The sequence below is a fragment of the Poecilia reticulata genome, chromosome 3, assembly GCF_904066995.2.
Source record: "Poecilia reticulata chromosome 3, P_reticulata-male-v2, whole genome shotgun sequence".
NCBI classification, from domain to species: Eukaryota; Metazoa; Chordata; class Actinopteri; order Cyprinodontiformes; family Poeciliidae; genus Poecilia; species Poecilia reticulata.
Genome location: NC_088832.1, coordinates 19,584,448 through 19,602,691, shown reverse-complemented (window position 1 = coordinate 19,602,691; position 18,244 = coordinate 19,584,448). Strand labels below are relative to the sequence as shown.

General features: G+C 37.4%; 1 protein-coding gene across 1 annotated transcript in view; it reads right to left on the bottom strand.

Moving 5' to 3' along the window:
- Positions 1–868: 868 nt before the first annotated feature.
- Positions 869–18,244, bottom strand: part of aldh1a2 (aldehyde dehydrogenase 1 family, member A2) — a 33,873-nt gene continuing 16,497 nt past the window's right edge. Inside the window, exons 7-13 of the mRNA XM_008405372.3 lie at positions 16,077–16,190; positions 8,422–8,524; positions 6,201–6,385; positions 5,936–6,100; positions 4,826–4,983; positions 3,895–3,969; positions 869–2,032 (exon numbers count right to left, since the gene is read on the bottom strand). Of these exons, the coding sequence (XP_008403594.1) occupies positions 1,960–2,032; positions 3,895–3,969; positions 4,826–4,983; positions 5,936–6,100; positions 6,201–6,385; positions 8,422–8,524; positions 16,077–16,190 (873 nt within the window). The 3' untranslated portion in view covers positions 869–1,959. The remainder of the gene's footprint in view (positions 2,033–3,894; positions 3,970–4,825; positions 4,984–5,935; positions 6,101–6,200; positions 6,386–8,421; positions 8,525–16,076; positions 16,191–18,244) is intronic.

Genomic DNA, 18,244 nt, shown 5'->3' with positions numbered 1-18,244 from the left:
GTTTATGTGCTGTATGTGCAAAGGCATGAAGAGCTTGTTTTAACAGCGGAAGAAAAAGGTTAAACGGAAAGCTATCAAAAGGATCGTTGTGGGGTAACCAGAGGAAATGTATTACTCATTTTAATTAGGTTAAGTCTTCATAGAGCTGCTCCAAAAACACACAGGTTGGTTGAGGTAAATTTCAAAGTGTGTACAGGCTTGTAGATCACAACGATTATTCATTTCCAAGTTGACAAATATGCTTAAAAACATAAAAGAATCTGAGAACAAAGCAGCCAAAAAGTTGACAAACAAAAACGACAATAAGTCGTTGTGAAGACTTAAAGCACAAATGTGAAGATGTATTTGGTGATTTGTCCAGAGAAGATGAGGCGATTAGGTGAAATGCTGTAAAACAGCAGCAGTTTGGAGATCTAACAGCTCGGCACCCTACTGAGAAACATGAAATCATCTGTATTCTCCAATAAATCTCCCAACAAAGAAGATCTGTAGGGAAAGTAAGAGTCATCGCTCCACCTGTGTCCTGATTCCTATAAGCTGCTATTCATCAATTCAATGGATTACAAGAATTAAGATATTTTTTGTCAACAAAACTATTCTGGTGGTGAAGAATCTGACTTTGGCCTCAAAACTCTCACTGTGTGTGAAAATGTACTTTTTGTTTTTGAAAGGGAAAGGTTGAGCTTGTATTTAAGGACATAGGTTTTTCTATTCTGAAATGTCCCATTTAAAATCAGCTATGGGTTATTTCAATTGATTAAAAACACTCAAAATGACTTACTGGAATCAGCAACCTGATTACTATATGCATTGATTGATTTATTCCATAATTTAGCAATGAGAGAAATAGATTTTTCACATACGGTCAGAAGGTTTGGACGTTATTTATTCTCATAATATACAAGATATTATTGTAGTTTTATTATATTTTTGTCCAAAAGAAAATGTTTTTGTTGAACTGGGACATTTAAGTGTGAGAAAAACAGAACACAGAAGAAATTTGTTGGGGTTTAAGTAATTGTTTGCAGAACTTTAGTTTGTTAAAGTTTCGTCAGGCAGATTAGTTTAATGATAAAGAAATCGTTGATAAGATTAAAGACAGCAAGACCTCCTGAGACACAAAGCTCTAAAAAAACACTCAAACTTTTTACAGCAAAAGAAAAATGATTTACTGCAAAAGAACATAACTACAGTCATTTTATAATTTTATGGCATACGATTGTATAAACATAAACATACATGGACATCAATGATAGTTACAAAAGTTTAAAATACACCTACTCCGCTTTTTTTTCGTTCTTTTTTTAAAACAAGTGAGTGTAAAATGCTTTTTAAGAGTTTAACAACTTTACGTCAGTCAAAGGTTTACATACAGTGTTAGGTCATATGAGCTAATATATAAACAAAGACAATTAGGAGTCAATTTAAATTCTGAATCAACATTTCATCCATTCACGTGTGAGGCTGACGGAAACATCAGTGGTCTCGAATGAGCCCCTGCGCTCCGGTAATTCCTAACCAAGACGAGGAAGAATGAGGTTTTGACAATCATGCCGCACAGCAGAAAGGAAACTCCCAACACGCGACAAGTAGCTAGTAAAGGGCTTATTGCAAGTGCAGCGACCGAGTCTCTGAGCATCCAGCATCTGGAGAGGGGCAGCGGGGTGCAGCGGAGAGCGACGGCGTTCGACGGCGCGGTCGGAGCAGCCTCCCTAATCATCTCTGTGAGTGCTTTAGTGTCGTTAGTGGAGAAGGAGGTAAACAGTGCGGGGTCAGTGGTTGCCAGTGGAGACCTGGAGATAGACGGTGGGGTGGAGGGCCGTCAGGTCGAGTTAATGTGGGTGGAGAGAGAGTGGAGGCTGAGTTTAACCATGGAGAGAGCTAGTTTGGGAGGCCGGTGTGGTCTGCTGCTGTGGACAGTGTGAGGATGACGATGGAGAGGAAGACGCGTGTCCGCCTTTAAGAGTTTTTGGAGGCCATCTTTATTGTGATGGTCTTCTGCTCTGTGTACTCCCTCAGGCCACTTTCTCCCCTGAAACAGGAAGCAGCTCTGATCACTTAAATAGATAATACACACACTGAAACCAGATGTTCACACACGTAACCTTCTATTATCCCGCTCTGGCATTAAGTGGTGCAATTATTTTATTGTTTTTGGTTAGTTAGGATAACCAAAATTATTTATGGTTGCTAAATTCCAGGACAATATATTTTGTATTTTCCTGTCTTTAAATTCAGAAGTTTGCATACATGACCTGTTTGGTCCTCTCACTGCACAGACAATCTTACCAAGTATTTTTTAAATCTATTTTCTAGTACAAATATCTTAATACTCTTGACATAAGACAAAACTACTCCAAAGTAACTTATCAGCAAGTTATGAGCTTGTTTTCAGTAAATAATTCCTTGAGATTAATGGCAAATTATTCCACATATGGGTGGTGAAGGGGTTAAGACAACCCACATAAGGAGGCCTTAGTCGCAGGTTCGATTCCCGGCCTGGTGACCTTTGCTGCATGTCTTTCCTCTCTCTCATTACCTATTTTTATGTGATAGCATTTTCAAATAAAGCCACTAGAGCCAGAAAATCTTTACAAAAATTATTTCATATGTAACATGGGGAAATTGTCTTGCTATATGTAAATGTATCTGCCAAAGGAACTTGTTCTTTTCATCAATATAAAGGAATTATTTACTTAAAACAAGCTTCTATATCTTGTTGAAAAGATACTTGTGAGTTAGTTTTGTCTTATTTCAAGTGTGATAAAATATTGCACTAGAAACTATACAAAAATACAGTGATGTTTTCTGTTTTTGCCATATTTGAACTGCACGACACAATAATTTGATGGAATAATTTGCCCGTTCCTCCTGGCAGAAATGCTGTAACTGAGTCAGACTTGAAAGCCCTTCTTGCTCACATGTTCATTGTTATCTCTGCCCAAAACATTTCCAGGCTCTTAACTCAGTTTGTCACAAATTTCGTGCCCAGACTTTATTTTCCTGTCTCAAACTTTGAAATTCAGCTTAATGTCTTTACAATCCTCTTTCCTCATAATGAAACTTGCTTTATAAAGTGCACCAATTCCTCCTGCAACATAATGCTTTAAGACATTTAAGATTTCTTAAAATTAATCCACATTCATCCTCTGATGAACTCAAATATTGTGAATTAACCCTGAACAAGCTTAAACTGCAAAAACGCAAAATCTTACCAAGCATTTTTGTTCTAGTTTTTAGTGCAAATATCTTAATACCCTTGAAATAAGACAAAACTTATTTCAATGTCCTGTATCTTGCTGAGTAACTTCTCAGCAAGATACAGGACATTGTTTTAAATCAATAATGTATTAACATTGATGAAAAATACCAATTAAACTGGCAGATCATTTGACTTTAATAAGAAATTCGATATTAAGAGATTATTTACTTAAACCAAGCTCACATAACTTAGTTTTGTCCTATTTCAAGTGTACTAAGATTACACTAAAACCTAGAACAAAAATACTTGGTAAGAGTTTTTGGAGTGATGTCTTTATCCTTCCCCAATTGTTTGAATGTACACTAACTTTATTATTTAACATATTTTAAGAAAGAGATAACAAAAAAAACTGTAAAGACCTATTTTAGTAATTTTAAGAGATGAAACTTTTAGTCAGATTTAATATTTGACTGTGAGAAATAGCAGGTTGTGCGTCTATTGCAAACTGGACGTGAACATCTGGTTTCAACAGTACGTCGCAAGAGACGCATAAAGAAAGAAACATTGCAATATCCTTTTAAAAAAGATTTATTTGAGCTTAATAAATGTTGTTTTGAAACCTGAGGTCATTATTAGTGATATTGCGGTTAAGTTGTGTATATGTAGAGGGCAGAAAACCAAACCGTACTCACAATTCACGTCCATTGCCAGACATTTTGTATCCGCCGAACGGACACTGTGTGCTCAGAGCATTGAAGCAGTTTATCCTGGGAAATACACAAAGCATTGATCAGTCTGATGCATTTGACTCCTGTGGTTTGCTTCAAAGTTGAGGACAGTGTAAGCTGCATTAAGGAGGACAGATCGAGAATATACCACCGTCATCACTGCAGGTTGTTTTCATAACCTGCTGAACCCCATCAAATAATTCTGACTCGCTGCGTGAGTGAGTTTAATTACAGCTGGCTGGGAAAAAAACTGCTAAAAAGAAACGGGATGAAGACGACTGTGGTCAGTTTAAATGGAGAAAAGCCAAGTTTATGGGAAAATAATGCACAGAAATAAAGCTCGAGAAGTGTTTTCTTTAAAAAGATGCTCTTTTGAGTTGTGTTTTGGGAAGATTTTGACAAATTACACCTTGTTTGTGTGATGGTGGATGGTGGTGGGTGTGTAATTGTGACACATGAAAACTGAAGGACAAAACTGCAATATAAACGTTTGTTTAGCTACCAGACCGCTGTGGTACAGGCAGCGAAATGTTTCTGGCAGATGCTGCGTGTTAGCTCCACTCCTGCTCTTACTCATCACCATCTGAAGGTAATTACAAATGAAACCAAACAACTCTGAGCGAACTCAACAAGTGGTTGTGCTATTCCTGCATACACACCGGACTGCACCGAATCCTGTTCTCACAAATTTCCTCTCACATTTCTGGGAGTTGTGTGTGTGTGTGTGTGTGTGTGTGTGTGTGTGTGGGGGGGGGGACACACACAAGAGAAGCTGGTTGCAGCATGTGTAATAATAGTTGAGATAGTGTGGTGTCAGCTTACGGGCTCTGGACGGCTGAAATGTTTAATATTTCCCACATGAAAAATGAATCTTGTTACAGGAAACTGAACTCACCACACCGTGCCGGCCTGCAAGGCTGCGGTTATGGTCATGGCTTTGTTGATGTCGCTGGTGAAAACAGCAGCAACCAAACCGTAGTCTGAGTTGTTGGCTCTTTCGATCACTTCTGCAATCGTTTTGAACTTCATAATCTGCTGGACTGGCCCAAAAATCTGCAGAAATAAGAAATCAGGATTCAGAATGGACATTTAGCGAGCACAAGGATGTTATTTCGTTGTGCGTTTCTGCTTTGTATGGACTGTGTCTCACTCTTTATTTTCATGTTATTAACTTTCATTTCTGCATTTTATTGTTTATTCTGTTAGATTTAATAGATACTGACTGACTTTTTCATCGCTGAAGTACATTCAGGATGAGGAATTAGCAGATTATTGGTGTTGCAGTATGAAGAGGTTATAAATTATGATTTGAAAACAGTGGGAATTGTTTGTCTCATCATTCCTGCGATTTAAGTTTTATTTCAAGTTTTACAAATAAGCCTGGAGAAGCCTTTATGGAGAAGCAGCATTCAGCTTCTATGTACTACAAATCTGGAACAAACTTCCAAGAAACGGCAAAACAGCCGAAACACCGAGTTCCTTTAAATCTGGACCAAAAACCCACTTGTTGCTTTTGAAACATAAATTGACCATCATGTTTGATGTGTTTTGATTATTTTAACAGAGCCACATGACAAAATGTCGCTGATTTTCATAACTGTTGACTGTATGATGAGTATATGACGTTTTCATGACTTTGTGACGCAAAGTACTTATAAATGACTTGTTGCTGAAATGTGCTATACAAATAAACCTGATTGATTGATTAATTAATTTAATCATATGTTAGAAAAATTGTGTGAATAATTTTTTTTGACTGTATGGACTTTTTTTTCAAATGTACTTTTTTGAAATGAAAGAAACTTAAAGCCATGGCATTCAGCACTATTAGCTATGAATATGAAATAATAATAGATTATTATGAATGAGTAATCTTCTTTGAACAAGTAATGAAAAAACAGATTGTATAGTTTGAAGTTTTGTACTCTATTTTTTAGGTAGAAATAACGTTTCTTCCACACAGTTTCACTGAATAACATTGAATTAATATGTCGGCTTCCTGTACCTCCTCTCTGGCGATGCGCATGTCGTCCATCACGTTGGAGAACACGGTGGGCTCGATGAAGAAACCTTTCAGGCCCAGAGCTTTGCCTCCACACTCCAGCTTGGCTCCTTCACTGACGCCGCTCTGGATGAACTCCAGCACACGGTTCTGATGCTCCCGACTGATCTGTGGAGGTAAATGACATGCATGGATTAGGACATGAAGAGCAGAATAATTTTGATTATTTATTTTTAAAAAAAGGAAGTTAAAAGCGAAATCGTCTCACCTGTGGACCCTGCTCAGTCGTGGGGTCGAAGGGGCTGCCCACTGTCCTCCTCTTGGCTCGTTCCACGCTCCTTCGGACAAACTCGTCATGAATGGAGTCCTCCACAAATATGCGGGAACCTGCTGTGCAGCACTGGCCCGCGTTGAAGAACACGCCCTGGTGGGCTTGTTCAACCGCAACATCCACTGTGAGCAAAAAGAGCTTAATCAATACAGAGATTAGAGTACTTATTCTGTGGAAGAAAACCTTTTATTACCTTCAGTATGACACGTTTTTCTATGATTCAAGGCTCAGTGTTTGCTAGAAATGATGTGAGAAAGACATCTTTGGTGAAGCCTATCTGACACCAGCAGGATGGATCCCGCTCTTCACCAGAAAGGGTTAATGGACCCCGGTGATTTATGAAGCACCCAACTGAGTCAGGGTCCATTCTCCTGATTTACAGGCCCCAACCAGCCCCTCTTACGCCTGTTGAAAGCATTTGAAAACACTCTGCGCCCCCAGTTTGGTCGGGCATCTTAAGGTTATACGAAACTCATCCAACCAGAACTTTTCAAAGCACAAAAAGGCTTTAAAGCTTTAAGGTATAGTCTTTTAATTGAATAAAGTTCAGACAGAGACAGATCTGCTTCTTTAGATGAATAGAAAACAAATTGGTGTTTGTTCGCTGTCATGGAGTTTTATGGAAGATGAAGTTTCATTTATACATGTTCCTTTTCATTTCACGTGCATTACAAGACTTATTACATCATATGAGGAAATGTTGCACATGTTTGGCTAAGAGCGTTGGAAACTATTTCATTATTATCTTCAAAATAATCAGTGTAACTTGTTGATTCCCAAGTTGTGCATTGTTGCTGTTTTGGGGATGTAAGAAGTGTAAACTCTCATCTGGTTCATTCACTTTTTTAGGAAGGTGCAATGCAACAGTTCAGAAATAAAAACCCAGAGACTAATATGATAAATTAATGTTTACTATTTTGATGTGTCTCGTGAAGTCCATTAATCATTTTACCTAATAGGTAAAAATGTATACAAAGTTTTCGAGAATGAATAAATTTTAGTAAAAAGAGGAAGAAATTATTGTTTTCAGCTACTATTAGTACTGGTGTCTTTAAAGCTTTGTACTATTGAAACAGGGTTTTATTTTAACAATATTATAAATTTAAAGTTTGTCAGAATTTATGTATTTGAATTCATTTAGTTCACTCAGCATTTAGTTCATACATTTTTTGGTGTTTTAAGTTCTGTGCGCTGCTCTTGGCGGTTACCATAGTAACCGGTAACTGACAGCTCCTCCCTCTTTTTCTGTTGCCGTCGGTAACTGTGGTACTATCAGAGTGAGCTGTGTGTTTTCTTTATAAGTATCATATTTTAAAATATATGTTGGATAAATTTGATAGTGTACAAATTTCTCAGATGAAATCTGAGTAAATTTGTTATGTTTTGCGTTTTGTTTCTAAATGTTATCATTGTTAATGTTGCCCAATTTAGCTGCAAATGCTAACTGCTGCTAACTGCTCATTGGGAGATATTGCTTTGTGGTTTGTTCTGGGTTATTTATTATATTTTCTTTAACACAATGGACTGATGATAACCACCAACTTGATTTTCTCTTTTCTTAGAATAAATGCGGAGAACCTGAATGTGTCTGTCATGACGTCAACCTACTGCACCTGAGATGAATACAGAAGGGTTACACTACTAATACCCTTGATAAAACTACACAAACTTCAGCAACAACATTTTGCACATTTAAAGCATTCAGTGATTTTCTTGTCACAGTTCTGGTTGTTTTAAACTTTTTTATTTTCGCCTTATCTTATTTGAATTGCATGTTTTTTCTATTTTTCCCATTTTGAGGAGAGGCTTAGAGAGAAAAATAGCGCTGCTGCCCCCGCGACCTGACCCCGGATAAGCGGAAGAAAATGGATGGATGGATGGAAGTTGATTTTCCAAAACCTAATAAGAGTGAAGCACACTTATACATGTAAACAGATCTATTTAATCCAGAAGATGGAGTCAAACTGAGGTCAATAGGTCAGGAGGGGTGCATCAATGTGACAAACATGACCACTCTTAATACCACTGGGTGGCGCTGTGAGAGTAACACAATACGTATGTGTCTTCACCAATTCATATGTGTATCCAAAGTTTTATAAGTTTTCAGACTTAATGCATAAACTCCTGGTGGAATATCTCTGATTACTTTGTAACTCACAATCTGCATCTGCAAAAATGATGTTGGGATTCTTCCCTCCCAGCTCCAGCGTTATTCTCTTCAGGTTACTCTTCCCCGCCGCCTCTTGGATCAGCTTGCCAACCTGGCGAAGAGAACAGATCCAGGGTTTACTAAGAGAGATAGGCCTACAGCCAGATCGGTAAATCAGCCCGAGCCATTAAATATCTTAAAGAAGCTGCTTAGCTCCAAACAAGGAATGCAGCAGTCGGCCAGCTGCATGAAACATGAGTTCTGCAAACACACAGAATGAATATCTATTACGGGTCTTTTGGAGACAGCAGCAGGAAAACAAAATGATGTTTCAGCCTGGAACACCATCTGATATGTAGCGAGGGGCAGGAAGAGGCAACCACAAGGTGTGTGGGTGGTGTGGGACGTTTTGTTTGCAGTGAAACGGGTCCGGTGTTCTGATATGAAAAAACCCAGTGGGGATTTGCCTGTGGCTTTTCTCTTATCTTCCTATTATCCCTATTTCCTCTCTGGCCCTTATCGTCGCAGATGATATCATAAAACCAAAACTGGAGAACAATAAATAAAGTATTTGAGATCCACATTCCTTGTGAATACTTGAGGGAAAACCCTCTTTGGTCAGGAAAATCTACCGTGTAATTCATTTTCAAACGGTATGCTTTAGTTTTACAAGCACAAATCACATTATTTTACAGTCTCACCGATTTCTGATCCAGGATCTGTGTTTTCACATACTTTAACTTGAGGTTTTTTGATTTATTGTTGCAGATATAACTTAGAAGTTTGTAATTTATTCATCAAAGGCTTAGCATGAAGCAACTAAAGCAGAGTTTAAAGGGTTCACATAATGGAAACGTTAAATAAAAACTCCAAAAAAAAAAAAAAAACCCACTAAACTGAGGCAGATTTTAACCCCTTTTGGATTTTCGTCAAAAAATATCCACATCTTTGCAAAGAGCAGTATTTCTGCTATTTGAAAAGTTTGTAAATCACCGCTTGAGATGAGTGGACTGATAATTTCCCATAGTGATGGAGTGAGAGCCGACAGATAAGAAGCCTGTGAAATCCCCCCGCAGCTCCCTCACAATCCTACACCCTGAGCAAGTATTCGTCTTTCCTCTTACTCACACAGCCTGTTTTATTTTCCAAGGGAACTGACGAGATCAAGTGGAAAATTACCCTCTAAGTGTCCAACCTAAAATACCCCGCCTCCAGCATGGAAAAGGCTCATCTTCTCTCAGTATCTCCCTGCCTGAACTGATGAAGATAAGCGCGGAGTCGACGCCTGCCTCTCGAGCCGAATAAAAACAACGCAACACTCCGCTTGGCTCTGGAGTTTATGATCTAATTTGTCCATCTTTGATCAGAAACTCGAAGCGGCTGACTCAGTGGATGTTCACGTGTGCTTTTTCCAGAGTAAAAGAAAACATGCTGGGAATCCACAGTGGTGTGAGTCAGGGAGATTTTTCCCCCTAAAATCCACCTGTAGCTGTTCAGACTCTTAGGGATGCTTATATCTCTCACTGCTGCTGGTGACTCACTGTCTGGGCATCAGAAGCCTCCGACAGCAGCGGCTCTCTCACTCTAATTGACTCCAGATAATGCAGAATAAATAACAGGGAAACGAGTAAAAATAAACTGGAGACGTATAATCAGGACGGGATTTATGTTTCTGTTTGTGTTGTTTTATATTTACTCAGACACAGCATGAACACAACTATTGAGATAAAATACAAGTTAATACGTGGTAAACATCTGAAAGGATTATTTTACTCATATTTCTGTATTGATGATTTAATTTTGGTTAGTTTTGTGAAAATAACACAACTCAACCAAAACTAAAGACAACTGAAAAACTGCTTTCAAACCGAACATTAGGTTGTTTTTGTTTTGTATTTTAGATAAAACTGATCAATAAAAATCATAATAAAAATGACAGCAGTAAAAGATTATCCAGAACTTAATTAAAAATTATTACAATAGCCAAACAACAAAATCATATTGTATGTTTATAAGTCTGTATCAGATGTGCAGCGTGCCAAAGTACTCGACTCTAGTCCTTGAGTAAAAGTATTGATACTCATGGTCAAATGTTGAGCAGTCACAAGTAAAAGTTGTTCGATCAAAAGTTTACTCAAGTTAAAGTACTGAAGTACTTATTTTTGAAAATACTTAAAGTATTCAAAAGTAAAAATGACCTTTTCCAATATACGTACATTGCTGTATTGTTTTCTGAGTGTTTTTACAGACCAGAGTAACTTATTCAAACCACCTGATCACGATGTTTTCACCAGGTAATTCAGGTCAGAGGTATGAGTGTCGACTGTGTGGCAGGTTAATGACTGATTAAAGAGTTTGAACTTGTAGTATTTAATGATTAAAGATGGCAACTCAAAAATCAATGATAGTGTAAATAATAGCTACTGTCTGCTGTGAGAACAAAGGAACAACCTGTTTTCAAAGAGAAACTAGAGAGACAATCACTAAACTTTCAGTTTAAACACTGCATGCAGCTAAACTCTGTACTGATCTGTTGTTCTGCCACTAACGACCCATCGGTTGTCATCTTGTTCTTTTTGAGTCACTTTGTTTCTTTTATTTCCCTTTTTACATTTTTGAAACTTTTCAAGCTTGAAAACTGACAAAAACAAATACATTAGCTTTTTTCATGGCACAAAATGTATTCATTTGTGTGTGAATGGGTGAATGACTGAATGTTGTGTGAAGCACTTTGGGGTCAGATGGACCTTTGGACTTTTTACCATTTAGACAAAACAAGTACTAGCTAAGCAGCAATTGCTTTGAAAAGAAACAAAAGGAAAATTAGTCTTTCAAAACATAAAAAAATGAATTGAATAAAGCTTTATTTACTCTTTCATTGGGGAAAAAAAACCTTTATCAAATGTGTTTGATAGAATGTAAGGTGTCAAACTCGAGGCCCGGGGGCCAAATCCAGCCTGCTGCAGCTTTTTATGTGGCCCTCTAGACTCTAAAGGGACACATAAATAAAACCGTCAAGATAACAGTGTGTTTAAATATTTTTTTATCAATCAATTCAAGGCAGTTTTTATCTGTTTACTGCATTAATTAGTCCATCCAGTTTCTTGTGAATTATCGTGGAAATTCATGCAAAATCAAAAATCACTGAACTTTTTCGTGCTAATGCATAATTGTGAGTTTATTGCAGATTTTTGCAAAAATGGTAAAAAAAAAAAAGTATTGGATCTCAGTGATGGCTAAGTATTTCTTACTTCTACTAAACAGCCTCCTCAGCCTTATTTAATGCTGAGCGAGCTATGATCCATAACGACACAAAGTCACATTTACCATCATTCATAAGTGCAAATATTTCTAAATTAGTACCACAAACACTTTCATATTGCAACAAAAAAAATCACAAAAACAATCACAAAATCCTGGAGGGAGTGAAAAGGTGTTCAATACTATTTCATTTTAAGAATTTATTTATGTTTTAACAGTTTAACGGGTTTAATCGGCCCAAAAGGAAAATGAGTCTGACGCCCCTGCCTTAGCTGCTAACAGCATTGTGAAGTCGTTGCTCCAAAACTGTTGCAAAAACAACTCAAATGTCACAGCAATGATCCAATGGGTTATGTAAATTCAAACTACACTCTGCACAAGTTGTGTCTGCACTGATGAAGATTCACTGACCTTTGCATGCCAAGTAATTGAAGCGGCTCCACCTGATGCATGACCTTCTTTCTGATCGTTTGGCTAATACGACATTAATTCAGAGACTCGGAGTAACAAGGCTAGACGTTCAACTTTGTGGCGTCACGATAAAATTAAGATATCAGGCCTAATGCAGTAGAAACCTTCATCCCATTATGAAAACACACAACACAGGCACGCATCAAAACCAAAAAATACTTCATGGACACAACAGGACTTTGTGTTCCAGAACATTTTATTCTACTTAGACCAAAGTGACACATGTTTTCCATGTGCCAACATACATGGCAAGATAGAAATAATGTTCATAGTGGGAACAGATGTCTTGGGCTCCATTGAAGGAGTCATCAGACGAGTTATTAGATTATCCAAAGAAACCAAAGCAGCAAGAAATGGATGCGTCTCACTTTTATCAGGTAATGAATAGCAAAGAAATCCGTATTTATGAAATCAGATCCAGGTCAGTTCGCCACACATGTCCCCATTTTAGACTTACACATTGCTTTTCTGTCATTTCCTGCTTCTATTTTTCAGAAATGATGGGAAAAGGTTGCAATAAAAATCCTCAAATCTCACTTGTAACTTCAAATTATTGACTGAAACCAGCACATGCCATTCTGTAAGGCAGGACAGATACTTGAAAATAACATAATTGTATGGACAAAAATATAAAGTTAAGTGGAAATTTTGGTATTTTAAGTATGAAAATGACAATAATTTATTTAGGTAACAAAAAAATAACAAAATCAGGTAATTTCTTTATTTTTTTCCAAAATCAGATTTTTTCATTAAGAACAAAACTTTAACAAAACCTATGTTTGTGTGTCTGTTTTTGGTGACAAGCTGCTTTAAGATGTGAGGAGACTGAGCCTTTTCTGTTTTCACCCCAAATGTTGGAACGTGTTGCTGTTCAGTATTAGACTGGCACCTTCACTTCGTGTTTTTAAAAACACATTTTTTCTATGTTGTTTGGCCCAATGTGAGTTGGTAAGTTTATTTTATTGTCTTTGTTTGACTTTATGTGTATTTTAAAATGTGAATGTTTTTTAAAAGTCTTGACTTTGATTCCTTGATTTGCACTTTTGTTTTTAAATATGCTTTGTGAATAAATTAGATTTTGAATTGTCGATGAACAGCTGAAACCTTCTTTGTTCCTCGTCCGCAAATGGGAAATGAACTTATAGAATCGAACAAAATAGAATTAATAGAAACTGAAGTGATGATATTTTCTTTTCTCTTGTCCTCTTTTCATTATAACGTGTCAATGAACATAGCTAATTCCCAAATGGAACTGGTCTTAAACATTTTCAATCAAAAATAACTCTTCTATGGTCATATTTGTGTAAAGAAATCTGTGAATTCTGATCCCTCAAACCTGATTTTCTACTTGCTCTTAGTTTAGGAACTACAAGAAAATCTCTTCAGGATGCAATAATTCAAACTCAGAAACACGTTATTGATCCCAAAGGGAGATAAATGTTGTTTTAACTCACTAATTCAAAGTCTTCAATGCATACAAAATGACCTTCAGCGTGGACGCTGTCTGAGTCAGTAACTTAAATAAAACTTTAACTGCAGTGAGGTTTTCAACATTTATCTGTCTCTGGTCGGCTGAATTTCAGTTTCACTGCCTATGTGGCTCCAGACAGTGAAGTATTATGTCTGAGCCTGCGGGAGCTTATCAGATGCTGCTTACAGCAACAACATAAATGAGTCACAGGAAGCTTTGTTCACTTTCCAGAGAGACTTGTTAAAAACATCTTGTTATATATTCTGCTTTTGCTTTGCTGTGAATGGTTGGAACAGAGGAGGTAAATGACAGATGTTTATAAATGATCTGCAGAGAGGTTATTTGGTGTCTCTCTGCTGTCTGCCGCAGGAATGCGTTCAGACCACAACACTCAACACCTAAAATGGTATGTGTCCTTTTGCTTTGTTTTAGCCGCTTCCCGGTTCTGCAAGGCAAGCCGAGCTTTATGCGCTTTAGATCCGGCTAGATAAAGAAGAAAGATGTTAACATGAAAAAGACCGGAGCGCAGAAACATGTTTGCATTCTTATCAAAACGCAAATGCAATAACAGATATTTACATAGAAAGACATATAGGTCACTTTTTCTCACTAAATCAGACGCAACGTTTCCTGTTATGGATGCAAAGTTATTATTATGTATGAAATGCCAGAGTTTTTAAATGTCTTTTTTATTGTCTTCTTCATGTTCAGAAGTTGACTTAGAGTAATTCGCAACATTGACACCTATGGATGAATTTTATTGCAACCACCTCAACACTTCCTTGTGCGACATGAGAAAATCTAAAGGAGACTGCAAAGATATCAGAAAGACCTTTTGTCTGTGTCACATTCATAGCCAAGTAATTAAATACATGCATAAACAAAAATGAAAATCTACAATTATCATAGGATTCAGAAAACAGACGAGTTCTGTGTCCCACAGATGTTTTGGTTTAAATGTGTGTATCGGTCAAATAACAAAAGCAAAGACATTTTTGAAGATGCTGGCTGAAGTTCTTGTAAGAGAGAGTCATCGTAGTTTGAGAAATAAGAAGTGAAATGGACTGAAAGAACGACCCCACTACCTCAAAAACAACAGAAGAACCCTGATTTGAGGTTTGTAAATGTATTCATTGACAAAGAAGTACATTTTTTGGAGAGTTTTCTTGAAGGAAAGGCCATAATGGCCGTTATTACATTTGAATAAGACAGAAGGAAGCTCCCAATCCTGGGAATACGGCTCCAAATGTAAAGCAAGGAGTGGCAGCATCATGTTGCTGTACTGGAGCACTTCACAAAATATATGCAGTTATTAGGAAAAAAAACATATTCAGAACAAATGGGTCTTCCAAATGGACAAGAATCACATTGCCAAATAAACAGTCAATATTGCAATCAGGGTTTCCCTCAGAGCGTCATAAGCCTGGCGGGCCACCAGGCTTTACTTGAGTCCCCACCAGGCTAAGCATCATTTGTTTATGTATTAGACTCTTTAACAGCATTAAAGTGTCTTTTATGTGAAATGGTTGGAATCAGAAGGTCATTATGTGATCATATAGAGAGGCGTTTATTTTACCGGTCTACACAACAACAACTTCAGCAAATAAAGCAACACTTTATTTGCTGAAATAAAGTGTTAATAAATTAGGACAAAACAACTGAAGTGCAAAAAATGTGTATTTATTTATGTTTGTCTTTTTTATTTTAGAGTTGATGTTCATGTATTGTTAATAATGTCTTACAATAGCACATATTTACCAAGTCATGTTCTCAAATTTCCTGTCAACTTTAAACATTTCTGCTGGATGTCGGCCCTAGCCCTCCTACCACTGGGCAAAGCAAGTTATCCGGGGGAAACAATGTTGGCGTAACCATCACAAAGCCTCTGTCTTAGTCCCACAGAAACGTTTAAGGTGTGTGTGATCAAGGTGGCCTGCACACCTGACTCAGCGATAGCAGCGGTGGAAGAAGGAAGTCCAGAAAGTTTGACATTCAAGAGAAAACTCTACCAATTAAGAAGGAAATGTGTGTGAATTTCTGACTTCCAGGAAAGTTTTTAAAAAATGTTCAAAAAGCTCTCTCTCTGTCTCACTCTGATTATTCTTGTATTTAGAAAAACAAAAAAAGAAATACAATCTTTCTTCCTAACTATCCAAAAGTGGAAAACGTTTAGTCTGACAGCAGGAAGAACAACGTTAAGTGTATGTATGTACAGCGTATGTACATATATCTGGTTTTAACTATACGTGCATGTGTGGTAGATAAAATCAAAGCCTTGTCACGGGGATTAATGACAGGCCATGCAAGTTATGTAAGCCCCCATTTGTTTGTTATTAAGACTGTGCACACAACATCCCCTAATTACCCGGCCTGCTCCTTATGCTCTGCACATGTTGGTCACTATGTCACTTGTTCTCTGTGACAAAAGCAAGCAGCAGCTGCAGATCTGACAAACACGTACCTCGGTTGATCCCGTGAAAGCCACTTTGTCTATGCCCATGTGCGAAGCAATCGCAGCTCCTGCTGTTGGACCGTATCCTGGCAAAATATTGATGACTCCCGGTGGAAACCCGGCCTGTCAAAACAATATGAGAGGAAACAAGCTTTAGCGGAGATGACAGCAGAGCCAAGCAAAACTGCAAGCGGTGTGAGGGGAATCCGGACCCGGCCCAACCTGCCTGTGACTAGAAAACAGGGGGAGCATCACAGACAAGAGGGCCACAGACAGATAGTCTCCAGAAAGAGGCGCAGCCTTGGAGGACACGCGGGAAACGAGAGCGGATGTGGACACTTACATTTGCACATAACTGAGTGGGACTGGATCGTAATGTGAGCCTGCATTGTTCCTGTGCTGTTTAACTTACACACGTGTTTATTTCTATTCTGTCCAGACGGCTCAGAAGATTGAATCTGAAGAGCAGGGAAATATCTGCACAGCTGCACTCTGCAGCCCGTTCACCACACACTACTGGTTTAAAATGAAAAACACATTTGTTAGTGTTCTTAATCATTCTTTCTGTTGACTCGACTCTCTTAGCAGAACTGAGGGTATTACAATGAGATGAGAACACTTTAAATCTTTTATTTGGTGTGTCAGCGATTTCGTGTGAACTGTCAGCATTTATATTACGCCAGACTTCTGGTTAAATCTGTGAAATAACAAGCAGGTCTCCAAGTTCATTTCCTTTTAAGCTATGTAATCACCTCTCTTTGCAATTAAAGAGAGGTGATTATTTAGACCTCCATGTTTTTATTTTGCTTCCAAACTTTCTAATCTTCTGTTAAAATACTATAAATCTGTAGTTCTCCAGACTTTTTGGAAGCGTGTGGACGTTTTTGTTTGGACATTGTCTCTTACTTTACCTTGTTTTCCGTCTAATTTCTAAATAATCATATCCATATCCATATATCCATATAAATGTTTGCTAAGTCAGTTAATTCTGACCTATACAGGCATTTAAAGACTCCTCAAGTTGATAGATAAACAATTGTTGTGTCTACAAATACAACAACTTGGCAAAGATATTTCATTAAATTGGACTCTTTACTTCTTCCAGCCTGTTTATGATATGCCAACTATAGATGAAACCATTCATACCTCAGTTTGCTGCACATTCAGTAGATGATCAACTAAAGGAGGATAATCTTTGCAGTACTTGTTCAGTCCATCTACTGTTTATAGTTTTAAGTCTAATCTCCTCTTTCTAATTAACTTTTAAACTCTGTAGAGGATATTGTTATTGTAAGAATGACCGACAGGAAGTAAAAAGACAAAGCAGCTCAAATCTGACAAAACGTTTTGACACGACTTTAAGAGAGCGTGGAAAGCTTTAAGTAAACTTGAATCAAATGATTACAAGAAAGTTATGCTGCTTGGAGGTAAATATTAAATAAATTTGGAATGGATCAATACTTTTTCACAGTATTTAAGTATTTCTCTTGTTTTTGAAAATATTCATTTGAGCAAACAGCCACTTATAGTTCAAAAATTCCAATACAGAACAACTTTAGCAGAGTTTTTGAGTCTCCACAATCTGTAAGCCTAAATTAGAAATTTACAGAGACATATTTCACTGCCATCTATCCTGTTCTTAACGTTCAAAATGGATAAAACTAGTGACTCTAAGCAAATCTGTTACAAGAGCCTTAGTGATGGAGATAGCAATTTACCCCTGTAGTATTCTTTACAGGCCTCAATAACTGTTCCTTGATCACCTTTTTCTTCCTTCCACTAAACTTTGTATTAAAATCCTTGAATTCCCAGACAACTCTGCACCAGTACAGCACACTTAAATACACCAACATCTGCACAGACATGTAAAAAATTACATAAATTTGTGCAGTCAGTGCAATTAGGAGTACAACAGTTAATGTCAAAACAGACAATAAAGAAGCAGAAACTGACAAAAACAACAGATCAACTATGTAAACATATAAAAATAAACCACAACAAACCTCATTTCAAATAGTTCAGAAAGTGCAATTGGGGACTGTGAATATAATGTAAAATAAATAACAAAGCATGAATTAGACCGCTATGGATCGTGCAAGTTATAACAATACTTGCCCGATCCAAGTATCGAGCAATAATTGGGTATTATTGTCCCATTATTGTCCCATTCAATAATG